This window comes from Daphnia pulex, chromosome 2, assembly GCF_021134715.1.
Source record: "Daphnia pulex isolate KAP4 chromosome 2, ASM2113471v1".
In the NCBI taxonomy this organism is placed as follows: domain Eukaryota; kingdom Metazoa; phylum Arthropoda; class Branchiopoda; order Diplostraca; family Daphniidae; genus Daphnia; species Daphnia pulex.
In genome coordinates, this window is record NC_060018.1 from 1,070,779 (window position 1) to 1,097,286 (window position 26,508).

Sequence of the window (26,508 nt, forward strand, 5' to 3'; positions counted from 1 at the left end):
TACGCAGGGATTTCCTTAGAATGACACTAGAGGCGCTGCGGATAGCCTAGGCTGGGATCCAGGGAAAAGATCGAAGTAATGTCTGCTCTGTGTGTAATGGGCAAGGCAAGACGCTTCGTCCAAGAATGGCTTAAAGACTTGTTGTACATTTATTAGTTGCGTTTGTTTGGTGAAATTTTTCTGTTTTGGACCAAATTGCTAATGTAAGTACCTATCTACTATCAAGAATCAAAATCATCGTCGTTTGAATTCTCATATTCGTACCGGAGAAGGGGATGGGCGTTTTTTGGCAGCACTCACAGGAAACAGCATGCTAGTGGAAATATTATTATGGCAAGGGAAAGGGGAGGGGAATGTTTAGTAAACCTGCAATCAAATTCTTTTAGATATGTTTATTCTTTAAGGTTACTTTTCTATAGAAGGGTGTTTAGTTGCCATTTCCTTCTTAGGCTGAAAGTGAACCTGATAGATCAGGAAATGGTTGGTTGAACTCAATTAATGCACCCACACAATAAGAATGACAGCACTTCCTTTCTATTTCTTACTAACCTGAATTTGAATTCTTTCTCAACAGTGTTCTACAAGCTTCAAAATGACTGAAGATGATATTTTGTTTGATGAAGCTTACGAGTTACAAGAAGTTATTTGGAGGTAAACATCATCATTAAACTTTATCATTTTCCCAATAATTTTTTGTCATTAAATTAAATTTCAGGGGTTCATGCAGTGTTATTAGGCGCTGCACCCACCGGTTAACAGCACAACATTTTGCTGTTAAAATTGTTGATGCAGCCAAATTTACTGCCATTCCGTCACTCACACTTGACAGTATGTTTAAATGTAGATTTTTAACTTTACTAATCCCTAATTATTTCAAATTATTTTTAGATCTTAAACTTGAGGCCACCATATGCCACATGCTTAAACACCCCCACATAGTAGAGTTATTAGAAACCTACAGTTCTGAAGGAATGGTGTACATGGTGTATGAATTGTAAGTTTTTACACTCCTGCTTGTACATATGGGTAATGATTGACTGAATCTATTATTTTTAAAAAAATTAGGATGGAAGGAGCTGATTTGTGTATAGAAATTGTTAAACGTGCCACATCTGGTTTTGTTTATAGTGAAGCTGTAGCAAGGTAACCTAATTTACCTTCTTAAACGTAAGTTGGAATTACATTAACCTTTGGTTGGTTTGTTTAGCCATTATTTTCGTCAAGTGCTTGAGGCACTCCGTTACTGCCATGATCACGACATTATCCATCGAGATTTACGACCTCACAACATTTTGCTTGCAAATAAAGAAAATTCGGCGCCCGTAAAACTAGCGGGTTTCGGATGCGCTAAGCGTCTTACTGACGAAGATGTGGTGACATCAGGTCTGATTGTTGATGTTATGTTTTCCCATTCAATGTACAGTATTAGTTCAAGTATTAATTTTGTATAGGTCGATTGGGAGATAGCTTCTATATTAGCCCTGAAATGGCTTTAAATCGACCGCATGGCAAAGCGTCGGACATATGGAGTGCAGGAGTATTGCTCCATATTCTGCTGTCTGGAACACAACCTTTTTTGGGGACAGACGAATCCTTGAGATACACCATCTGCAGTGGCGAGCTGCACGTAAGTGGACATCGTAAATTTATTTCAAGGCCTTCTAGCCTAGATCCTTCTAAATTTGTCCGCATTTTTCCTGGGCAATTTTGCAGTTCGATGCTCCAGTCTGGGGAGCCATTAGTGACCACGCAAAGGATTTACTGCAGCAGCTTTTGTGCGTCGACCAAAACGATCGTCTATCGGTTCACGAAGCTTTGGAACACCGGTGGCTCAAGGTGAATTTTGAATTTTTCCTTGCCTTTGTGGACGTGACCAATGCAAAACCTGCTTTGACTGCTTGATTTGTATTCAGAATCGAGACAAGTGCGCCTCCAGAGACCACCTCCACCTCACCGTAGAAGAGATGCGCATATTCAATGCTCGTAGGAAGCTCAAGAGTTTGATCGTGGCCACGGCAAATTCCATCAAATGGGGGCATCCTTCTTTAGATCCCAACTGCGACGCCTTTTCCGATATTGATGAAGATGAATCAATATCCAACAGTAAGTCACGCACTATTTTAATAGTGACCTACGGGCTTTTAAATAGATTATTTTTCGATTCCCCTTTGGAGTTGCATGAATGTTTGCGGGGATATTGTATGTAGCAATTACGTCAGTTGGTGGATGTGTAGCAAGAGGGCGTTCGCAGGAACAAGAGAATTTGTGGAAACCGGATACCGTGAACTTCAGCTAGCTTTATTTAGATTTATTTCTCTTCATAGATTTGCACGACCAATCTTGATAACTTATTTTTAATTTTAACTTGCAATACGTGTTCCTCGATAAATCGGTGCCGTAATACGCAAAAATCCAATTCTTTCCAACCTTGGATAATAGTTGAGTTTTTGTTCAAACGAAATGCTAAATTTATCGCTCGTAAATTTCTTTCCGAACCATATTGAGTCGCTTTTATTTCCAACCGGGGGAATCCCATATGGTAGTCGTCTCCGGTTTCCATTTGCGGTTTAAGAGTTGTGGCTGGTTTACTCCATTGAAGAGGATTCCGCTAGTAAAAAAGGCTTTCATTGACGGACGGGGGGATCACATCCGCTCTTTTATTGGGGGATGGCTTTCGTCCTGATTGGATTTCATTGATTGGCACCTCTTGTTGGATGCCTGCCGAATGAAAGGAGAGCACATTGCAGGAAATTTACTTTTTATTACTTTGATACCAAGTAAATAAAACTTTAACACGTGAAAGCTTAAAGTTGGGTTTATTTTAAAATAGAAGTGTGCCCGCTAATTGATCGAATTCCTTTTTACGGATTATCAGCATACTGCATTTCACGCGTACTAAAATGGTTTTCTAGTATCCCTTCAACATGCTTTCGTGTTTTAAAGGATGCTGGTTAAATGTTCATTTTTGTTGTTGTTGTTTCATTTCGTTAGATGCTGTCAATGCTGTCCTCGATAGTATTGACGAGATCCAGTTTCTCCAGGATACCCCATGGATTCAGCGGGATGTGGAAAGCATGCGACAAGTTCTTAATAGTTCCAGACTTCATTCACTCTTGACGGTAAGAAATGGGAAGAGTAAATGTTTATCAAAACTTGCCGTTCTTCTAACCTTTAGTTTCATTCTCATTATTTGTCTTCTCCCCCAACGAACATTTCTTCTCGTATCGATTCTTTGTCTCCCTTTGGCCGGCTTCGTCCCACCCTTTTGTGACGACATTCATAACTTTTCTTCTCATTCTTTTCTGTGTGTTAGTTGAAAAGAGAGAGCTTCTTTCCGAGCGTTCGTTTCGGGCTTACTAAAAGAGGCACAACAGAGCTTTCAACCCTCTTTCCTCTGTCCCGCGGGTTGCCCGATTTTCCAACACATTCTTTTTTTTTTCTTCTTTTCTTTTCCTTATATCATTCTTAGTCAATCTTCTTATTTTCCCCAATGTTCTCGTATGTCATTTCCGGAACTTGCCATCCATGACAAGTTTTCAAAATTCGACTGGCAGCATCGACACTGTTTTGATTCTTTTGATTTTCAATCAGAAAACGACGTTGAAGGGAATTTCCATAATTGTGATGTAACTAATATTACTTTTGGTTCCGCAGTTGTACGACAAGATCAGCTGTCGGGTATCAACGTCACATCGGTTAGCGACGTCAGATGCTGTGAAACGATACCGTCATGCCACTGACGTCTTGCGGGAATTACCGCGTTCAGTTCGTGAGACTCCCGACGTCCGAGAACTTCGTGATGTTCTCTCTAACCCATTTCTCAAGGTGAGTTCTGACTGACTTAGTACCTTTATCTTGGGGTGTTGAAAATTCCTTTTCCCTCCCAGTCTGGCCATCTCGATGTCTCCAATGGGACGTAAAAGCACTCGACTAGATTAGCTGGTCCTTTGAGTGTATGGTTTACGTTAACCTCTTGTAAAGAAGACGTTGTACGAAAGACCAATCGTCATCGATTCCCTGTGGATATGTTGTCTTCGTCAGTGTAGATTCCGTTCCATTTATGTCCTGATACTAGACGACCCCTTTTTTGTGTGCATCTTTTGTCGTCGCGTTGTGGTAGACGGGCTTAGCATTAGGAATTTTTGCTCTGTTGAATTCGACGGAAAACGGAAATAATGAAAGAGGCAGTGATGCGTACAGAACTGGGCACTCGGTTTTTTTGTTGTTGTTGCTGCTGCTGCTGCTACTGCTGGACGTTCCCCGGAAGATTCTTTATCCAACGTCGTTTCGCTCGTCTGGATGTATAATCCGAATACAACTAGTGCACAAAATCTTCCGTCCGTGTCCGCACTGCCACCCACTCAAATGATGTTGGCTAGGGAAAAAGAGCGAAGCGCCTTTCGTGATTTTTCCTTTTTTCCCTCTATCATCCCATCTCTCCGTTTATTCTCCATGTCTTTTTTCCGCTTTAGATTCATCTATCTTTCAGTTGCTTTTTTTCCTTCTTGCAATGTCTCTGGACGCAGGCGCCGCCAGTTTGGATGGCTGGGTCTCTCAGTCTAACCCCTTACGTCTCTTCCTTTTCTGTCTCTCCTCCCTCCACTCTGTTCTCCACTCCGATCATTCGCCTCCGCCAGTCGTGTGTGTTGGTGCTGTCGGAGTCGTCTACATTCAGCTTCAGCAGAGTGAACTCGGCTAGTGCTTCACGAGGAGCTGCAGCGCGGCAACCCTAGTCTCTCTCCTGTCTTGGTGTTTTTTTTAATAACCGGCCATCTTTCGTGTATATATCTTCCCTTCTTTTTCCGCCCTCGTGGGCTTCCATAGTTACCGCTGGCACTCTGTCCGTGGAAAGAAAAGCACAAATTCCGCCTTGCCAAAATTGTGAATTTTCATCGGATCCCTTTTTACATGGGAAATATTGGTTATCTATTGGTACTGTGCTGTGTTTACGCGTGTTGATTGAAGAGGGGGACTCGCCTTTGTCTTTTCTGACAAAGTTGATTGTCTTGTCAAGATGGATAGTGTTTGGCTAAGGCCTCTAAGGTCCCTGGTGTAGTATGCAGCTCGTGCGAAATCCCTGGCTTGCTAACTGTGCCTCGATAGGAGTAACTCGTACTCCTGCTTTTCTTTCTCCGTCTTCTTTTGCCGTAGTCAGCCCGCATCGATCACTTGGCTGGATTGCTCTAGACAGTGTAGTAGCTCTATCGTTTTGCCCCGTGCTAGCCAATCCACGATCTAGCCAATCGACGATCGTCGATTTGTTCGATTACGGTCGTATTCATTCCGGTCTGACGGGAAACTGGTCGAGCGGCCACAATGCAAGGGCGAGGATTATGGCCGGCAGTTCATCAGCGTCAGCACCAGCAGCATCCGCATTATTACGGCCAGCCGGCGGCACCTCTGCCGCAACAGCATCCTCACAACCATCATCATCATCAACAACAACCACAACAATTTCATCTCCATCATTCGCTTCCACGCGAAATACATGCGCATCAACAATTTGCCCCGCACCATCATCATCACCAACAACAACCGGTGCAACATCATGTGCTCCAGCATCAAAGTCAACTTCAATTGCAACAGCAGCAGCAGCCGCAGCAGCAGTATTATCAGCCCCGCTTACAGCGACGTGCCGAATCCCCGCCTGACTATTACCCGGGCAACTATGATCATGTCGGTCCCCATACCGGATGCCCAGTGCACAGTCCCTTTCGCTACTGGCTGGATGAGCATGGGGTTCCCGGGCCTAGTTACCAATCGTACTTTCCACCGCCAGCGCCCCTTCGCAACTTGGCACACGCCGGACACCATCCGCTTCACTTGAGCCAAGAGTTCAACCCGCGGCCACCGCGACCCATTAGTCGTTCCCTTCATCGGCGAAACACACAACCAGTAAGAAGAAAAAGAGCAAGGGAGATAGAGAGAAAAAAAATGTTATCCTTCCAATCGTCGTGCTCCCGAACCCCGCCCCCCTTCCATCCAGTTTCCACCCCATCTTTTGGATCGAGTTTCATTGTGATCACGGCCTCTCGAGTTGACTACGTTACCGCCTTGAGGTCTTCCCCGGCCATCTCTTGTAGCTTTTATTTCATTAGGAAACTGCCAACGACCATCCGCCTCCTCCTTTTTTGTGATGGATGACGTGAGTCTACTGCAGACATTTGTCTTCCGTTGCATCCCTCTGGAGACGAATGGCGGGGATCCGAAAAAACCAACTGGTGCAGAAATCGTGCACCGTGTGAGGCTGAATAGAATTTGTAGGGTTGGAAATTCTAATTAATATTCATTGGAAATGAATAGCTGCGTCAGAACGAGGGTACAATAAGCTTGTTAAACAAGCTAAGGAAGATAGCTTTGATCATTTGTTGTGAGCAAACAGGGGCCGGACTCGCTAGCTTTTTCAGTAATCCATCCAAACTTTGAAAGACGGCCTGGTGAAGTTTAACACACCCGTTTCTCTTGTTCCCCTTTTGTTCTTAATTAGAATGCCAACATGGTTTCCGTTGACACAGCGTAATGAGGAAGAGGCTGTGCGAATTCTGTTATTCTGCTGTGCTCTAGCCGGTACCTCTTTCTCATCATTAGCATACAATGCTTCTGTTGCTTTCGATAGCGTAGGCTAAACAAGATGAAGTAGTGTGGGGGCGGCTTTGCAAATCGAAATTGGATGCCCGTTTTTATTTGAACTTTGGGAGATCAATCTTTCTTTCACACCCTTCTTTAAGTAGGGGGGGGGGGACATAAAGGTCAGAGTGCAAAGTTGGAGTGCAAGATAATCTAAGTAGCGAGCGCGAACTGAGAAGAGATTGATAAGCTAAAACTGAGAGAAGCCAAAAAGTCGAAGGTATTTATCTCTTGAACTTTCGCCTTTTTCCTTTCGATCTTTAACAGAAGTTCTACCAACACGGACCGAGTTGTCACTATTTGCCTAGCTAGAATCTTCTCATTCCACCCCTCTCGAACTCCTCTCTTGGTAAACAGCCTCTATGAACTATTTTCCCATTTCGTGGGATAATCGATGAGTTAGACCCTTGATTCGGGGCGTGGTGCGTTCGATAAAGAATTCATAGGCAATTGCGATGATGTATTAAAGCCGACACGAAATGTGTTGTAGGACAGACACTATTTTTGACACGTCCAATCCTTAAAATAGTCAAGCGAGGCGACAAAGTTTCTGAATCAGTTTCACTTTATTGTCACGTTCTTGTCGGTGCGTGTGTAGGTGTGCGTGCGCACTGCGTCGAGCTCGACAAAACGAGTTAGCTGTCGGAATAGGGTTTGTTTTCCCATTCATAGTAGTTTGAAACGGTTGTATTCAATCATATATGCAATGCCTTGCCTGGTTCAACCAGTGTTGATATTTTGGTCCGCGTTGGTTATGGCAAGAGAGAGAGAGAGAAGGATTCAACCATCCAGATAGCTACCACTGGGTGTAGAGCTGTAGATCACTGCGCTCGCGGCTCTTACATCAAAGTTGTCGAGCTCCACGCCCTCTCTCTCTTGCGATCTCCATCTTTTCTCTTTATTGATCGATACGCAGCAAACCGTCTCGTGCGTTTGGACGACTAAATGAGAAATGAGAAAGCGAAATATAAATAAGTTGAGCGCGCATTCAAGAAAAGCCCATCACGAGACATTTGCCATCTTCACACTTTATCTTACGTTTGATTTTCTCATAGCGCCTTTGATGATTGCTCCCACTTACTTTCACTCGTTTCGGGATGAGATGTGAAAAGTGTTTTCATTTCTACCCATCCATCCGCCCATTTTGTTTGTTGCATCCAACCTCTCTCCAGCTCCTACGTGCTCCCGTTCTCCCTCTCTTTGATACATATAGAAAATTCGTTCTTCCTACACCCAAACCGGGGTGATTCGATTACATCACGGAGTCTACTGGCGTCGCCTTCTTATTCCTGCTCCTTACTTTTTTTTGGGGGGTAGGGGAGAGGGGGAGGGGGTTATGTTCCTTTCCTCCTTATTTAATGTGCAACTCGGCACGACCTCGACGGAGTTTTCTTTCTCATATCTTTTATAGTTATAAGGCAACAAGAGAGTCGATCCTCGTCAACATCGCTTCATCTTGTCGGTCGTTTCGGCTCCGCTCCGCTGTCATTAAGCCCAAACGTCGAGGGTGTACTTGTCCGAGGGCGTGGTTATATTTTTGAATGGCGCGCTGATATCAAGCGTTGATTGCCCCACATACAGAGTTGATTTGCGAGAATCAATGCAAAGAAAAAGGATGTTATCCGCTTGAGAGAGAATTTCAAAGAACAAATTAATGTCGCATGTAGATTGGCGGAAGTGAGTGGGTGAAGAGCCTTTTTCTTCTTTTTATTCCTTTCTTTTTGGGCTTTGTCAAGAGCAAGAGAGAGAGACGAGCGAGTTGCCTCGTTGGAAAACGAATTCCGTCCCGGATTTTGGCACAGACCCATTATTGTACACAACCTCGGCGAGTCGATAGCACTCGCCCGCTATTAGAATATGGTGCAAAATGCCCTTGTTTCTAGTTGAGTTGGACGAGATAAAAGATGTTTTAGAAAATTTCTCCTTGTTTACCCTTCGTTTGTCGCTTTCAGCAAGCTCTGGGCAATGCGCATCTCTTTCTTTTTCTTTTAGTTGCACACAGAAAGAGAGAATATGCCTAACAGCCGGGCTTTGGGAAATGAAATACACCGAAAAGGGAGAAAAATGAAAGGAGGCGTTTCAGTAGGAGAAAGAGCCGTACGTGCGTAAAATCCCTACTTCAACCTTACGCGTTATGTATGTGCGTCCTGATCCCAGTGTTTTTTTCTACATTTATTTCCGAGTTGTGACGGCGCAGCAGCTCTGTCTTTTACTGCATTAGGAAGTGAAGCTAGGAAACCGAAAGGAAAGGTCTCGGCCTATCTTCGTCACGAGAGTGAGTTGTGTTTGTCTAGGTGTGACAAGTTTTGATGTATTTATTTCGTTTTTTTTCCCTATCTTTCTTTCTTTCTCCTCTCTGCTGGGCCAGTTGCCGACTAAAATCTACGAGAGAGTAAAACATGGAAAAAGCTTCCAATCCAAACATAAATCCCTCCCCAACAACTTACCGTTTCGAAATCTTCTAGTTGAAGGAGGATTGCGTTGGCGTTGTCGTGTCAACACCAATGTATAAAAGAGAAGAAAAAAAAAGACAGGCGGGTGAAAAGGAGGCAGAGGAACTGTAATTGCCTTTGGAAAAACGTGTCGTATACACACACAGTCTAGAAGTAAAAGAAGAAGAAAACATGGTTGGATGGAAGCGCAAAGAAAAGTATGAGGCAAATCCCGTGACGCGTGCGGAATTCTGCTCGGAAAGTGGACATGCTGGGTGTGTATGTGTGTTGAGGCACTACGCCCCAAATGTTTCATATCTAGGAGGCGGCGGCGACAGTGGGTGAAGGGTGAAAAGAAAAACTGGCTGGGCTGAAGATGATTTGTTTCCTTATGCCAGCATGTTTTCCCCCCACGTCTCTTCTTTATTTTGGGAGGTTTCGACTCGTTTCCCTTTTTTCTGCCGTTTCTTTTCTCTCTTTTCATTTTTAAGGCTGTAAAATTGCTTTCTCCAGGAAAAGAAAAGCCTGTATTTTCTAATCAACTTGCCAACTTGGCTAGAAACCCAGAAGATTGCTGACGAGTAGAGAGGGGGGGGGGGTGCTATTTTGTTGATTAAACTCTCAAACGAGCGAGTCGTTTGATTCTCCTCCCCATATATATATATGTGTGTGTGTCTATATATATATCTATATTTATGTATACGTATACCTTTGAAGCTCCGACCTTCCGGCTCTTGCTTCTCTAGGACTCTCTTTTGGACGTTCCATTTCCTCCTCTATTTCCGTTTCTCCTTCCGTTTCTCCTTCCATGGCAGTCATGTGGTCGTTGACTCGTTGTCCTGCATCCAATCATCTGACCAACGCGTTTTCTCCTTTTGTCTGTGTCTTTTCAGAATTTTTGAGTTGTCTCTCTTTCTTTCTGTTGCTCCTTTTCTTCTTCTTTTCTCCGCCTTCTATAGTGGAGTAGTGGGTTCGTGTACAGCCATCATCGCCCACGATGATTGGCCCAGTTCGAAGTGGGGACCTCTCTCGGACCTCTCTACTTGTCTTTTTGTGCCTGCTGGTCCGACACTTCCCATACGTAATAACGGCGGCCTGACTCTTACATAAAAGTGAAATTGTCACGCAGGGAGTCGTGATATCTGAACCGAAATTTCTTGGATGGCGGTCACCAGGATCCCAAGTCCCTTGGCAAACCTTTGCTTCACACCCCAAACAGGATTTACGGGAAGGAATTCAAAAGATGAAAAGGAAGTCTGAGAGGAAGAAAGAAACGAGAAGTAGGAGCACTGTGGGGGGTAGCTTTTCGTCACTTGCGATTCACATTGTAACCCAAAAAGACAAAAAAGAAACATCCAAGATTACTTTTCAACGTCCCTCCAAAAAAAAAAAGGGACGGACGTGTGTCTTACATAAGAATAAATGGTCAAATAGATGTCTAGACGGATAAACACGATGGAGTCAGTAGTGAGGTATTGTGCGTCGCGATCGATACCGCCGTCCAAAAGCGCAGGACTTATTCGAGAACAAGAGTGAAAGGCAGAAAATGGAAAGTCTCCCATTCTTTTTATTTTCATCCCAACCGCCAGTCACTTTTGATGTAGACACCGATTGAAAAGCGGATGGCTAGAGTAACAACTACACTGATATTGTGTCCCCGTGCACACACCAGTGATTCCTTGTTGTTGGTAGTGCTTTTTTGAGGGTCGCTGGTGAATACTGTCCCTCCGCTTCAACCGAAGGAAGGAAAAAAAAAATAGCTGTTGCCAAGGAAATTGATATCACCGAGCTGTTTGCTTGTTTCGCCCACTTTTTGAACGTCGAAACTGAAGTGATTAAGGACATGGAATGGATTCGAGGATCGCGGTGGTTGTTTTAGTTCCTCGAGTGTAGACGAAACACGTTCGCACTCGAGCTGGAAAAACATTTGTTTCCATTTTAGTGATGTAATAATATTGATCGTTTCTGCCGGTTTTCATTCGTCCTTGGTGGAGCATTACGCCGCATGCCTCGCTTAATTCGAGCAGATTACATTCGTCATTATTCTTGGCTACATGCGGAATGGAATTGATAGATAACAGCTCGCCAAAAAGATTTTCGTTCTTTTATTTTATTTTATTTTCATTTCTCCCTTGGTTTTTGTTGATGCCCCTTCATTATGATCACTTGAGGGTTGTGACACAATGCTTTGTATTGCGGTCTATCCTATCGCAGCGTCCTCGATGGCTCCTTCGTGCGTACACAGTGCTTGGGTCGACGTCGCAAGCAGCCAGCCGTGATTCTTATTCTTCCTCGCCTTGTCGTCTTTGGTTGTTCTCCCCCTTTTTTTTCCTCCCCCGTTCTTCTTCGAGAGAAAGAGGGCGTGTTCGATCTTGATAATTGGTCGACCTCCTCTGAATTTCGTTACAATTTTGTCAGCAATGAGGATGAACGCGCAACGTTGCAAACAAATCAATAGCTCGAGGAAGTAACTCGATTCGCTGAAAAGAGCGCTCACGCTCATCCCGGTGAATAATCAAGTGTAGCGATGAAACGAAGGATCAAGCGAAAAAGTCGATCTAGTCGGTTCGATAACGACAACCGGGGCAACACTGTGGAAACGACAATTTCTAAACTAAAGGACGTCGGGAACAAGGTTGTGAGTAACCATCACCAAAGCAACACTACTAATGCTACTCTGCCCTCCGCGCCGCTGTTTCACTTTGGTTCGATTCACACGGGGAAGCCTAGATATTTCCTCGCCGAGCGCATATCGCAGACGAGACGGTCGAGTCTCGGCGGACTGTATACAACTGTTGCGACGCGAGTGAGAGGGGGGAAAAAGCGAAACCTGGTACAGCAGGCAATCTAGGTCTAGCGGGAGTAAAAGTTGGAATAGCAAAGTTGCCAATGGATGTGGGGTCGACAGACCGCTTCTTTACTCTTCTTTCTCTGCTTTTAATCAAACTCACTCTATCTTCTCAATGCCCAACTTACTGTAATCGCATTCTGACGACTCTTTGTCCGGCCAATTTGCCCATATCCTTTTTTTTTCCTCATTTATTCTTTTCTTTTTCTCCTCTGCTTTGTCACGGCGGGTAACTTGCGTCGCCCGTCGTCCGCCTCTCGTTCTCGTGTTTTATGTAAGTCTCCATTTGTAATGCATCATCCTTTGCCTTTATGAAAGTTGACAAACGAAGGGGTCGGCAATCCTCTCTTTCAAGTCTGGCTGGGGAGGAAGTTGTCCGAAAAGTCTGCGTGTCACTGTTGTTGCCAAGATGTCCTTATCGACTTTTATTTCTCTTCTTTTTTCGACTCTAATATTCTTTCTTTAATTGTAATAATAGGCTTTGCTGCAAGCTCACGATGTCATTGGTTACGAATTCTATGGGGACGATTCAGAAGGAGCCAGAGTGACACCGCCGCCTCTACTGCCACCCGTTTACCTTAGTCATTCATCCATCGCTGGGTCAACATCGATGGGCGGTTTGTACGGCACCCACGCACTGGACGGTCTAACCAGACCAGACAGCAGTTTGGGCGGTGTAACTGGAGGAGCTGCCAATGGAGATGTTCAACCTTTAGAGCACGTCACTCGCGTCCGTTTGGTCCAGTTCCAGAAGAATACCGACGAGCCGATGGTACGTACAGTCAGGCACACCATAAGAAACTGCAGCAAACACGACGAATTACTGTATAGCTCTCTGTAAAGTATAGTATAGTGTGTGTGTGTAGCCTGCCACATATATTTATTTTAACATTTGCCGTCGATCGATAACTGCGGACGCCCGCCTTCTTGTTGTGCACGGCGGTCATCACTTGGCCTCCTACATCGTTGTTAACATTGACGCCGATCGATGGATGGACGAGAGAGAGAGAGAGAGAGTGTCTTTTTTTTTTTTTATCTTGTATCCCAAGCACCATATTGAAGTGGTATTGGTATTCTTCCTCTAGGGCATTACGCTGAAGGTTACGGAAGATGGACGCTGCATTGTGGCACGCATCATGCACGGAGGCATGATTCACCGGCAGGCGACTCTTCACGTTGGCGACGAGATTCGTGAGATAAACAGCATGCCTGTAGCCAACAAGAGCGTCGACGCTCTTCAGAAAATACTGGTATTTCATCGCTTTTTTCAATATACTTCACCATTTTTCTTTTTTCTTATTGTGGAATGCGATAAACGGGGGTCTAGACGGCTGGGAAAGGGAAGTGAGGCAATAGTAGTGTATTTTTATTTGATTTTGTTTTCAAAGAAAAGTTTAGAGCTCTGAATGGCTAGTCGATGAACGTTCCTTCCGTTCTCGCTCCGGTTAATCTTTGAAAGACTCCTTCAGGGAGGGATGTGGTGGTGGAAGGGGGGGGGAGGGAAGAGCCCACTGGGAATCGAGAGACGAAGACGGACAATCGCTAATCAGCTTGAGCCGGGAATCGGATGAGTAATTATATGTTGCAGCATTTACTCAATACTGCCGCATCTCTATTCTCTGTTTATATGTATATGTGCGTCTGTAGTGGGATTTTAATCTGCGGGTTGGGATTAGACAAGCTGTGCTGTGCCGACAGACAAGTACGGATGCCTTTCGACATAGCAGAGTGGTCATTTTTTTCCTTCTTCCAGCGGGTGTAGGCGAGTGGTTTCTCTCTTTTTGGTTTTTAGACAGAAAAGTTGGTCCAGTTGCAGCTGATAGTTGTAATTGCTTTCTCGCCTGGAATACTAAGGCCGTTATAATAGCACGCGTCGAGAGTAGTCGCAGTGGCGAACGATACCACGGCCGTAATCATAACAGTGTAATACTATTAGTAGTTTGTTGTTGGGCGTCAGCTGTGCATCCACATTTCTGGTCGATGCTTACAGATACGGTGACGTCACGTACGGCCGTCTATCCCGTTTCCAAAAAGTCGCAAGCGGGTCGTGCAGTATAGCGGGCGCTAAGTAACGAGTCGAGTCTTTCACGATCACTTCGGCGAATGCCGTGAACGGGCCTCCTCCTACACGCGGCCCGAAAATCCACTCCGGAGGGAGTATTCAGAAAAAAGGGGTTTGGTCGGGGGAGGGTGAGGGGGCACTTGTGTGGTGGAGTGGTCGGTTGCGTAAATCTATACGGCGGAGACTACCGGTTGAGGATGGAGAAATAGATGAGGCTCTAAATGAGTTAGATACAATTTGATGGAAAAGGAAATGCAGTTAAAGGCAATACGTAGCAGTTGGAGGTGAAGAATGGAATCCGTTTAGTTTCGAGGAAGTGTCAGCTGTCGGGGGAGAGATTGGGGTCGACGGAGAGCGCACGCGTTAAGTGTCTTTTCAGCCGAGCCAGGCAAAGATGAGGTTTCGCCGAAAAGGTTAGGTTAGAAGAGCCTTCAAGATCAATGCGCTCCTGTCGACTCGCAAATCAAAAATACTCGGCCCACCCAAAGATAAGATTGCTTTACCTCGAGAGGAGGCACAACAATGGTGCCTGATGTCGATGGTGAGGGCGTCCTCCATTCCTATTTCATCCAACAATGAAGGAAGTAACAAAACAAAAAAGAGAAAAAAGAAATATGGGCGTTAGCTTCCGCCTTGCTTTTGTTTTCTCTGCGCGCGTTGTCACGGCTTTATTTTATTTTGAAATTGTTTCTATTCCCGCGGGTTTAGTAGACGACGTCGTCCGTTGGTTAGCAGGGAAAAACAAATGAAAATGTAATGGCAGAGAATTGCGGAGTAAAGAGTTTTCGAGGCGTGCAAGAGTTTTCCATCAGCATCCCTTCCACCTACCTGATACCGACTATATACCTGCCCATCCACCCCTGCCCACCGTCGAGTTAGTTATACAGCATGGCTGCGTGAGGCAACTTCACTTTGTTCAGCTTTTGTGTTTCGTCGGAAAGCGGAAAACGATGTGGGTGGATCTATTTCGATGAGCAAATGAGAACGACGAAGTTAACGCCCAGCCTACCATGCGGGAGGAAATTTTGGAATATTGCGGTGACGCCGAATGAAGAACGAACGCCGGGGAGGAAAAAGGAATAGCTATGGGATAAGAAGAAGAAGAAGAAGAAAAAAAAAGTATATGTAAACCTTAACAGTGGGGATTGGTCGGAAGAGTGGAAGGGAAAAAAGGGACGAAGAAACCGGAGCGAGTCGGATGGAGGAGCAAAATAGAAGGGAGAGGAGAGAGAAAGAGAGAGAGTATTGATTTCAGGATTCCCTTCTCTCTCTCTCATGTTGCGTGTTTCCTGCAGCGAGAAGCCCGCGGATCGGTCACCTTCAAGATTGTGCCGTCGTACCGGAGCGCCCCGCCGCCTTGTGAGGTACGACAACATCCATCTCGATTCATCCATACTTACGCTCGTCCTTCTGATCTCTATCCTTTCCTCAAACACGTTCACTCCTTATCCTCCGATTCTCCTCATGTCGACGCAACGACGACTGACTGACAGATATACATTTTCCTCTCCTCTTTTCACAACTCTTTTCCTATTGCAGTCCAGTTTTCACCCTTAAAAAAAAAATTCTTTCACAATCTTCCTTCCTTTTGACCACTCTTTAAGATGAGACAGTCGATGAGAGTAGGTAGAGTCTCTCTATGGAACTCTCTCTCTTTTGTGATTCGCCCTTTCTTTCTCCAAAGCCATTTTCCAAAGCCAAGAGAGAGTGAAACGGAGAATGAAACTATTTCATGTGATATTTGAGTATGTTATTGTGGTACCATAGTGCCTTTTAGTTTGGAAAGGGAAAGAGAAAAAGACAAAACAAATTTATGCCGCTCCTGGTTCATATTTCTTGTGATATCCAATTTGTGCATGGGCAACTTTCGATTGTCTTGAAAATGGACCAGAGTCGAACTTTTTAAAAAAGAAATGCCCACGTGGAATCGTCAAATATGATGAAATTTTCCTATTCACTTTTATTCCCGTCGATCCAACGGAAATAAAAGATAAAGTAAGAAAATTTAAGCGGAGAAATGACACTAGAAACACTTTGGTTCTATTGCCTATCTGTCTAGATTGGAAAAAGAATATTTTATTTACAGTATCAGTGAACGGCAATATATATATTGATGTTTCATTTTTTGGCCGGTCTCTTTTCTGTGTGTCCCTTTTGGTCTTTTCTTTCTCTCTATCTTTCGCATTTCGTTCCATTTCCCGCTTCCCAAACAACAGTTATTCAGGATTAATCCACAGCCGGTTCTTGTAAGTACTGTCTCATGATAATCGATCAGTCTTCTGTTTTTTCCTTTTTTTAACAAGTCAAGTTCTACGGGGTTGCTATTATTTTTCATTATCATTATTATTTGTTTTTTTACTTGTAATTATTTTTATTTTATTTTTTTCGACCGGGAGAGTAAATAGTTAAGGCCTTTTATTTCTTTTTTCCGTGTTGCCCATCACTTTTATTTTTAAACTTAAAAAAAAAATCCCTTCTCTTCATTTTCTTTTTGCCAAATTGCCTCCGCTCTGGAGTTGAAAGTTATTGGGTTGATTCGTTTCTTATTTATACTATTGTCACTACTCCCCTACTATATAAACAGTGTTTATTAAACACATACACACTCTCTCTTGTCATTTCCACTACTTTGCACACAAGGAAAGAATAAGAGTCATTACTTCAGAGCCGACTTTCCACTTCCTTCTCCCTTTCCTTTAATTGATGCACGATCTGTTTTGGTACTCAAATACAAAAAAAAAAAAAAAAATACAAAAAACGAAAAAGAAGGGGGATCTGGTGGGAAAAGGAATCTGGCGAAGATGTAGTCAATGGACTAAACCACTTGATTTGGTTCTCGCGCATCCTTCTTTTTCTCCTCCGACTTTTTCCCCCTTTTTTCCCACCTTTTCTGTTTGATGTAGCAATTTGATTGATGCATGCCATTATTGACGTCTCTCCGCCTCTTATTTGTTGTTTTGCTTTTTCCCCTTCAAAGTAAAATATATATCTACTATGCATATATTTTCTTTCTTTTTTATATACATTCCTCTTGTTTTTTGTTTTAGAATTTTTTACTGGTCCAATCTCCTTTTTTAAAAAATTTCAAATTTTCATTCATTTTTTTCTCCCCGACGCTGCATATCTACTTCTTAAAAAAAGGCCATTTCTAAGTTTCTTTTTATCCTTTTCTACTGTTAGCTTTGGAATGTTCAATAAACTAGCCGGTGTGACGGTTTTTCATCATTCTTTTGTAATGCGGGTCTCGTTCTTTCTTTATTTGTTCCGCAACGGCTCGATTTCCGAAAACATCGCAGATCTACGTCCGAGCCCAATTCGATTACGACCCGCTGGGAGACGACACTATCCCCTGTGCTCAAGCTGGCATTGCTTTCAAGACGGGTGACATCCTGCAGGTTTGTACAATATCAATTTTTGAGTGACACAAGAGACATGAGCAATTGCATTTCCTTTGTATTCATTATCTCACCCGACTGCGGCATTCGATATTCATGACTCGACTTGTTCTCTTCTTAAACAATGCAGATTATTAGCAAGGACGACAACCGATGGTGGCAAGCCAGGAAGGACGGTGCCGGAGAGTTGGCACCCGCTGGATTGGTCCCTTCTCCCGAGTTGCAAGAGTGGCGAATCGCCTGTTCGACAGTGGAAAAGAGCAAACGAGAACAAGGTAAAAACCCGCAAACAATTATTCATTTGACTAGGATTTTTCCTTTCGAATAATAACGAAGCGAGTGAACAGCAGGATGAAACTTAACTCTAGTTGTCAGACTTGTTGCCCACGCTTCCAGACAAGAAACTTTTCCATCTTAAAAAATGCACCAGCTCGGACTTGTATTGCTCTCCAACTTTCGTTGTGTAAGTCTATTAAGGCTCAGCGGAGGTTCTTTTTTTACAACGAATCAATGACGCAGTCGTACGCGTCCAGCTTCCGGAAGCAAAGTCTTACTAGTGGCTCTCACACAGCAAACACAATTTCCTGAGCTGGCCCCCTCTTTTGTTTTATTGGCTTTTACCTCCTCGCTCTCCCACTCGCTCTCTCTCTCTCTCGACTCAGACCCTTTCTGCGTGTCTTTAATACAAATGCAGACTCCCGACTCTTCATCCGATATTGTTTGGATTTCCTCGTCAATATGACTCTCTTATTGTTAAGACGAGCCAGATGGCGTATTGAGCCGTTAGACTCTGTACGTTGTGTGCCGGGTACTGATCAAACATGGACCCCCCACCCGGGTCTTTTTTATTTCTCATTGCAGTCAACTGCTCGTTTTTTCCCAAGAAGAAGAAACAGTACAAGGACAAGTATATGGCCAAACACAATACAGTCTTTGATCAAATGGACGTCGTGACATACGAAGAAGTCGTCAAGTTGCAGTGTATGTATCAACTCGCCAATCTTTTATGAACACGACCCATGAAAACGGTGTAGTCTATAATCGTCTTCTCTTCTTGCAGCCTATCACCGAAGAACGCTGGTTTTGTTGGGGGCCCACGGCGTAGGTAGGCGGCATATCAAGAACACCATGATAGCCAACCATCCCGACAATTATGCCTACCCGATCCCTCGTAAGTGTCATCGTCGTCCAATCACGATCTCTGGTTCGAATGTCTGGATTTTTCATGTTTTGTTTTTGTTTTATGTTGTCCAGATACGACGAGACTGCCACGGAAAGAAGAGGAAAATGGGAAAAATTATTTTTTCGTCTCGCATGACGAGATGATGGCTGACATTGCTGCCAACGAATACTTGGAATACGGTACGAAAAAAAAAAAATTGGTGTGTTTCGCCCGAGAGAGTTGACTCGAGTTTTTCGTTTCCCTGTTTTTTCCCATCATCAGGAACCCACGAAGACGCCATGTACGGTACAAAATTGGAAACGATACGAAGGATACACGCCGACGGAAAGGTGGCTATCTTGGACGTTGAACCCCAAGCTCTCAAAGTGCTGCGCACCGCCGAGTATTCGCCGTTTGTCGTGTTTATAGCCGCGCCTTCCGTTCAAAATATCAATGACGTAAGAATGTGTTTCTCTTCAACTTGTTGGATCGCGTAATTGACTGTTTTTTTGTTGCCACTTTTGCAGTACGACGGAAGTCTGGAGCGATTGATCAAAGAATCTGCACTGTTGAAATCTTCGTACGGACACTACTTTGACCTGACTATCGTGAACAACGACATTGAAGAAACCATAAGAGTTCTGGAGCAGACCATGGAGACGTTGCCGAGCAGTGCACAGTGGATACCCGTGTCCTGGATTTACTAATGTACAGATGTAATCTAGCAACTTTATATTCTTATTTCTCCTCCATATCTTTCTTTTTCGTTTCCCACTCTTGTTTCATCCAACCTTATCAAATCACAATGGATCTTCTATTCCTTCTAGATCTTAGCGCAACACGTTAAAAAGTTGATCAGCAGCTCAAAGTGAGGAAATTCCGGATAAAAGCGAGGGTTTATTTGAAAGTTTTTTAGGAGGTTAAGTCTGCTGGCGGGCAAAATGCGGTAGAGAGAGAGAGAGAGAGAGAAAGAAGGAAATGGTTTTTAATGCTTCGTTGTTTTTCGCCTGTTCACCGATGAACAAATCGGCGCAAAGTTTCAAGATTTGTCTCGTTATTCGACGAAAAAGGAAAAGAAAAAGGTTTTTGTAACCTTGGCCTCCTAAGTTACTCTTCTGCTTAACAGGATGCGATAGCAATTCAAAACTTTTTAGAACAAGTTTCTGGCGACCGGCTGTAGCGATTACGTTGAACACCTCCCCTGCCCTCTTCACTCCCGACCATTTACACAATCTCTAGCCGGTGCAGCTCATTGATTCCCATTTGCTGGTTACACTTTTCCACGTCACCCAATCCCCCCTCCCGCCCAAACAAAAATCAATTCGCTTTGTGAATCCCTTCTCGCATCGACCGGTCTGGGTGGGGTTGCCCCCCTTCTCTCTCAAATCTTCAAATCTGATACGCGTTAGAATTTCTTCCATGTGTAAGTAATTGTTTGGGTTTTAAAAATTGACTGCCATGCGATGTACTGGTCGATTGACAGCTTCATTTCCCTCGAAAAAAACGGAAACTTGGCATCTTCCAGCAGCGTGAGTCACGAAGACGACGATAGCAAATGACAAAACATAAGACGGGTCGTTTTTGATAGAATCACAAAGCCTGTGCTTTTTTTCAATCACAGGATTTCATTTTTTTTTGTAGCTAGGAGCTAATATAAGATAGATAAGACACTGTTAATGTTTCTGTTATCCTTTAACATTAAAAACCCCCGAGCCCTGTCTTCCTTCTTGAATCGCGGTCCCACTTGGTTGATGGAATATGGTGTGGATGATGACACGCACATAGTTCAGTTTCCTATGCGCGGTTCATTTCCACCATACTCGGAATCTTTTACCGGAATCTGAAGTATCTGAGCAATATGATCGAAATTGGTTGGATCTGCCAGACAGCTGTATTATTACTGAAAGTGTTAGCAACATCTTTCACCGTTCCATCTCTCTTCCCCCCTCTTACCGACTTTTTTTTTTCGTTTCCTTTTTCAATCTTGTGCACGAAAAAATCCAGATGTAAATGTCATTTTCAATGTTGAATCAATAGGATCTATCTTTACAGTTTACAAGAGAATGAGAGGCGGACATTGTGTCGTCGACACTGCGCATGTCTCAACTCCCCCGAAAAAATCCCGGTTTCCCCTTTCCCCATGTTCCCTCTATTGCCAAAAGTAAGAAGACGCATGGGGGAAAAAAAGCTGTTTTTTTATGAACGTTCGTGCGACAATTTTTAAAAATGATGCAGTTGTTGTAATCAAATCAATCTGTTGAGAAAATTTGAAAGTTGAGGGAATGGAAGTTGCAGGATTATTCTTTAAGTGTGAGTTGGAAGATGTGTATTTCTGTATGCATACTTTGCAACCAATGATGTTCAGAATTCTTTATCTGAGTTGACTGATGATGTTTTACAAAAACAAAAAACTTCTTCTTCCCATTCCTTTACTGCCCTTTGCCCCAATATCATCACTTTTCATCACTTGCTCTACACAAGTCGCAACATCCATTCAAAAAGGACAACGCCGTCTTGGTTGATTTTTTATTTTCATTCCATGGCGGCCACATCATTGTTGACTTCTCTTTTTCTTTTCCTTTTTTTTGAATGTATGACATGATTGCGAAGTTATTACAAGATAACACAACAAATAATAGCGTTTTATTCATTTTTAAATATCGTTGGTCACAAGAGTTTTGCTCGTTTGATTATTTGATTAGGTACAGTTTGGAATAATGAACTTGGGTCTATTGCGTCTCTACAGATATTGATTGGACTGATTCTTCGTAATAACTTGTTGATTGATTAGCAAATAGCACACACATTTAAGTAGTCCTTTTTTTCTGTTTTAAGTGTTTATTAATTGCTGTCATGTTTAGTCATGTGGATTCTTAATTCTAATGGGCTTAAATGTGGCAACACTAATGTCTTGCTTATAATTTAACTTCTTCCAAAATAGAACCCTAATTCTTTATTAGTTTACTAAATGAGGTGTCATTTCCCATTTTTTTTCGTATGTCAACATTATCGACATTATTCATTTCTGTAAAAGATGCTGTTTATCCCAATTTTCCATGTTGAAGTTCTAATTGTGACTGGTAGATGGCGTCGAAGCAGCCATTTTGAGTCTTTTATTTTATTGTTCCGTTCATATTTCAATTGTGTGCCGGCGCGAGATGGACCCCCCTGTATACCGTTGCTGCCTTGTTATTTCGTGGAATGGCGAATCGATTTCTGACATTAACTTTGGTGATTTTGAAAGCAATAACCATCTAGAAGGACGCCGTTGGTGCGTGATGACTGCTAGACCGTCGTTTACCGTCAAGTAGTAAGTGACGCCTTTCAAACCACGTCCATTTTTATGTCGAGCCCGTTCGGCAGCCACGTCGTGAGCACGTGCTCGTGGCTAAATGTTTTGTTGTCGGTTTTTTCGCTGGAGAAGCATATGGCTTTCCCTGTGTTGGCTCCCTTCATTATGGAGGCTAATCACGTTCTGTTAAAATGAAGGGAGAAGAAAAGAAATACGAGACGCTTAACCGTTTTCGATGCCTCGTGAGTAGAGAAAAGAGTGCAGGGCCCCTCGTGGGATTGGTTTACTACTAGATCTCTTTTATTTTTTCGTTAGTGGATTCATCAGTTAGTCTTTCTGACACATTGTTCGGCTTCCCGACGTTTCATGACGTGCAATAGTAGCCATCACACGAATTTAGTCTTTTCCGAGAAACTGAGCCAGCAGTCAATCGACCGACTGCAGTGACCATCACGTAACTAAATTATTCGCCTTTGGCTCCCGGCAGCTGCGTGTATTGTTGATCGAACTTTGTCGATGGCTCATTATATCTCCATTGCTTAACGAAGAATGGATCCCTATTGCATTCCCCAAGTCATTACAGAATGACCTTCAACAATCTGTACGTTTTCCTATTTTCCAAAATGGTTCGCCATTATCTGCAGACGATTTTGACTTTTAGTGTAATCCCCTCATCTTTTTCTCTGTTATTACATTCTGATCTTTACGAATTCTCCCGATGGAATAATCATCATGTGAAGTCGATTCCCCCCTCCAGCACACGGCCATCAATGGGCAACAAATTTTTCATGAATGCCACTCGTTGTTGTTGCTCTCGAGTCTATGCAACTCGATCAAGTGTGTAGGGTCGACAGATGAGATTGAGCCCCCCCAAACAAGGAGAAATAGAAAAAAGTCGATCGACTCTCATTCAAGTTGTCGGGTTCATTGCCGTTCAATTCCGCTTTTTGATTGTTTTCAATATCAACCTAAAGAGTAGAGGGGGAAGTGCATGTTATATAGGCTGAGGGACACATATGAGTTGACTTGTGTCACTATAGAGAGAGAGAGAGGGGGGTTGTGTCACGACTCGGGAGAGTGGAACTTTGACATGGGAAAACAGTCGGAGAGTCAAGAGAGAGCCTAGGACTTGCTGGATATTATTGCCCTCCCAATGGGAAATTTTTATTCGATTGTTTGCTGGACCGTGCGGTCGCACGGGGGTGACTCTCCTCGGCTGCTGTGGCGTCCGTTCCACTTGCACCCCAACACTCGAGGAACCGTTGGGTGTGTCGTGTGTTGCGTCTGGTCAGGATCCATAAATGATGCCCAAGAAGTAGTCGACGTAGAGGGGGTCGATCTCAAAAATGAGACAGGCCGTCGTCTGTTCTATTCTCTCCCGATCCGCCCGGAAATCGTCCAGAAGCCATCGAATGGCTTTTGATATTTTTTCGCGTGACAGGACGGAAAAAGGAAATAAAAATCGGATGAGAGGGGAGAGCAGAATCAGTCCAATGATGGATCCATCAAAATATATACGCACAAGGAAAAGCTCTTGGTATATAGTTGATATCCCCGGTCTTTCTCTCTTGTTCTCGGCCGCCTGTGTGTCCGTCCGACGGTACCACGGTGATGCTTTTGTGTCATTGTTTCTTTTCATTCCCAGCTCTTTTTCCGTTGCTGGGCTGTGGCCGTCTCTTTTTCCAAGCACCAAAATGACGTTTTTCTCTTCTTTATTGACAAAAAATCTCGGCTATCCGGTCGTTAATATTTTTTTGCCTTTTTTGAAAGCCATTATGAGAACCAACAGCCAAGGAGATTCGTTCGTGTAATCTAGTATTTACTTTAACGACTTTAGGGAGTTTCAATGTTTCACGCTCCGGTGGGCCACCGCGCGCGTTTGATTACCTCATCAGAATCGCCGAGCGCCCAGCAAGGCAAAGAGGCTAAAAGATCACGTCGTTTTCTCGTTATTCGTTTCAAAAGTCATTTCAATAATGACCGGCCAGCACATAAAGCTCCCGGCGTGCTGAAATAACATGGAAATATGAACCGTATCGCCTCGTCATTTCTTTCTTTTTTTATTCTTTTGTTTCTTTCTTGAAAACGAATTTTCAAATGAACATTTTGATTATTTTGATGGTTGGGGGGTTAAAAACGGCCACTGCCGGTTTCCCTCGGTGTGTTTTTGTGTGGATAATATTTCACATCCGGTCCCGTAACTGCAGAACTCGGGTCTCGGTGTGTGTGTGTGTGTGTGTGTGTGTGCGGTAGCGTGAATAATCGTGTTTCATCCTCGTATTCCACGCCAACAACAATAAGAGAAACGCAGTAAACCGTCGGGAGTCGTCCCAAGCAGAGCGAGGAAAAAGAGAGAAAAAGAATTGGAAAACTTCAGTTTTCCCTCCCCCCCCCTTTCACTATATTTCTTTTTGGGGTTGTTGTTGTTGTTGTTGGGAAAATTTAACGAGCTCGTTTGCACGCCGTGGTGTCGGTCGTTTTGATTTCCCGTCAAGAATTTTTCTTCTCCCCCTCCACTCTCTCGCAAATCCCATCGCTCGCGCATTTCCCGATGCTATAGGACATAATGGTCGAACGATTCACGCGTTCACGCCGATTGTTCCGGCTTCTTTTTTTCTGGCGCGGCGTGTTGGAATGTGTGTGTGTGTGTATGTTGCCAAGTTTTTATTTCACATCTTGTTCTCTTATATACATTCCCCCCTCCCACAACTTTTACGTTTATCGCTTTGGTTATATTGCCATTTGCCAACCCCCTCTCCCTCCCTCTTCTTATCAGCGTGACCGTAAAAAAAAAGAAAGAGAAAAAAGATTGATCAAGTTTCGGGCCGAAGTGGGAGGGCCGCTGCTGCACGGCAGCAACGCCAGCCACCGAAAAAGAAAGACCCAGGGAAAATAGAAACAATAAAGCCAACATATAAAAATACATCTAAAAAAGTACTTGTTTTTTCTCCCTCTCTCACACTGCGTGACTCGTCCATTTTTTTGAAGATACCACCACTACTACTACTTCTTTTTGAGATGTATCCAGTGCCTCTCCATGTACTCGACAACTGCTTTTTAGTAGAGAGAGAGAGAGGGGGGGGGGGAAGCTAGCTGTATAGTATCACACAGCTAAAAGAAAAACACAAACAAGATTCTCGTATGTGTACAGAGAGGAAAACATGGGCCGGATGATGAAGAGAGACGTGAGAACGAGGGAGAAGATGAAATAAAATAAAAAAATAGAAAAGGAAAATATATAGCAGACGCCAACATAATATAACATGAACAGATAGAAATAGAGAGATAGGATAGAACAAACTTCGGGGGTTGTTTTTTTGTGTTTCGTTGCGCAGAGAGAGAGAGTCGTGAGAGTCGTGAATCGTCTTGCGCCACCGGCATGTTATTCTGATGTGTGTTGTTGTCTTATTTCCCTTCCCCCTCCCCCCCTTTTGGTTGCCTTAGCCCTGCCAGCTGCCTTTCTATGAACCCGTCAAAGTTGTCGGAAGCCGCTGGATTTTTCCAGGGTGAAAAGAAAAGAGTTTTTTTTTTTCCGTTGTTGTTTGTTCTGAAGTTGACGTGATGATTCCAGGCAACAGAGTCTTGTTCTTCTTCCTCTCACGCCGGGGTCACGATCCAGTCAACACCCACCCACAAATAAAAAAGGTGGTCCTTTTGTGCATTTCATTCTTCTCTTCTTTTTGATATTTTTCAATCGACGCGATGCAAAGTTGTTGATTTCTTTGGCCGCCTATTGTCTTGTGTCGATGGGAAACCCTGCGCAAAGTTTTGATTCCCTTTTAGAAAAAAAATTGTGCCCAGGCGAATCGATATAGGCTGGGCCCTGGCCACCACCACCACCACCTGAAGGGTTTCGTGTCTGTGTGTGTGTGGGACGGGGAATCGAAAAGAAGAGGAAATGCAAAACATAGAACTGAGAGTCGGGGATAGAAAAATGATGGATCGATCGATTGGTCGACCTCGCGCTGAAAGACGAATAAATCACACGCGCCGGCCGTACATTCGGAATCATCTGCGGTTTTTCTATTTTTTCTATTCGGCAAAGGGAAATTTCAACTCGGTTGACGCGGGGGAGGACCGAAAAAGATTTCGAAGCTTTTCAACCATTTTCACGCACAAAACTCGTCGTCGGCATCGATTCATCAATGGAAATCCCCCCACCACCACCACCACCGAAAATTGTTTTTCTTTTCACGGGGAAATGTTTTCTTCTTATCCGCCCCCAACACCAAAGGCCATCCGCCATCAGCGCCAGCCACATCCTCTTTTTCAAATATTTGTGTTATTATCCTATAATATTGGCTAAAGTAACCAAACAAAAAAGAAAAAAGGGAATATTATCCAACATGTTAATAATATGGAAAATGGTCGGGGAGGTGGTGGGCGTGGAAGCGCTGGATAAAAGGAACTTTGGCGGATATTACAGAGAAATGAGCGGGGGGATTCATTCAGAAAAAGAAGAAAAAGTTTGATGTGTTCTGTGCGCCTCTTTTGTGTTGCTTGATAGACACACACACACACGGCGAGTTATCATCTAAATAGTGTCAAGAGTGTGTGTACGTGGACCTCGCGTGAGCTGGGCGGTTCCTCCGCTTTTCAACCGCAACTGCTGCTGCCGAGGGGCGGAAGGAATTCCGTCGAGCACAAGCGACCAGAGAGACAATGAGAGAGGGGCTTTTCATCTTTCAGC

At 43.8% G+C, this 26,508-nt stretch overlaps 1 protein-coding gene and 1 long non-coding RNA gene across 4 annotated transcripts in view; both read left to right on the top strand.

The window, feature by feature from the left end:
- Positions 1 to 15: 15 nt before the first annotated feature.
- On the top strand, positions 16 to 21,159 carry LOC124188893 (peripheral plasma membrane protein CASK-like). Of its 3 annotated transcripts, XM_046581827.1 has the most exons (22): positions 59 to 203; positions 575 to 651; positions 716 to 828; positions 889 to 994; positions 1,066 to 1,143; positions 1,208 to 1,383; positions 1,452 to 1,627; positions 1,714 to 1,836; positions 1,914 to 2,103; positions 2,992 to 3,119; positions 3,655 to 3,825; positions 12,386 to 12,679; positions 12,993 to 13,157; positions 15,265 to 15,333; positions 16,186 to 16,215; positions 17,266 to 17,364; positions 17,495 to 17,639; positions 18,226 to 18,345; positions 18,425 to 18,535; positions 18,619 to 18,726; positions 18,809 to 18,984; positions 19,054 to 21,159. In XM_046581827.1, exons 2-22 carry the CDS (start codon positions 593 to 595, stop codon positions 19,231 to 19,233), a joined length of 2,817 nt encoding a protein of 938 aa, XP_046437783.1. In that variant the 5' UTR covers positions 59 to 203; positions 575 to 592; the 3' UTR covers positions 19,234 to 21,159. The 3 variants fall into 3 exon arrangements, with proteins under 3 accessions (XP_046437784.1, XP_046437783.1, XP_046437785.1); XM_046581828.1 differs by lacking the exon at positions 16,186 to 16,215 and having other exon boundaries at positions 16 to 203; XM_046581829.1 differs by lacking the exons at positions 15,265 to 15,333; positions 16,186 to 16,215.
- A 499-nt stretch (positions 21,160 to 21,658) lies between these two features.
- LOC124188908 overlaps positions 21,659 to 26,508 on the top strand; it is a 50,553-nt gene continuing 45,703 nt past the window's right edge. Inside the window, exon 1 of the long non-coding RNA XR_006872528.1 lies at positions 21,659 to 21,836. This is a non-coding gene — a long non-coding RNA (uncharacterized LOC124188908). The remainder of the gene's footprint in view (positions 21,837 to 26,508) is intronic.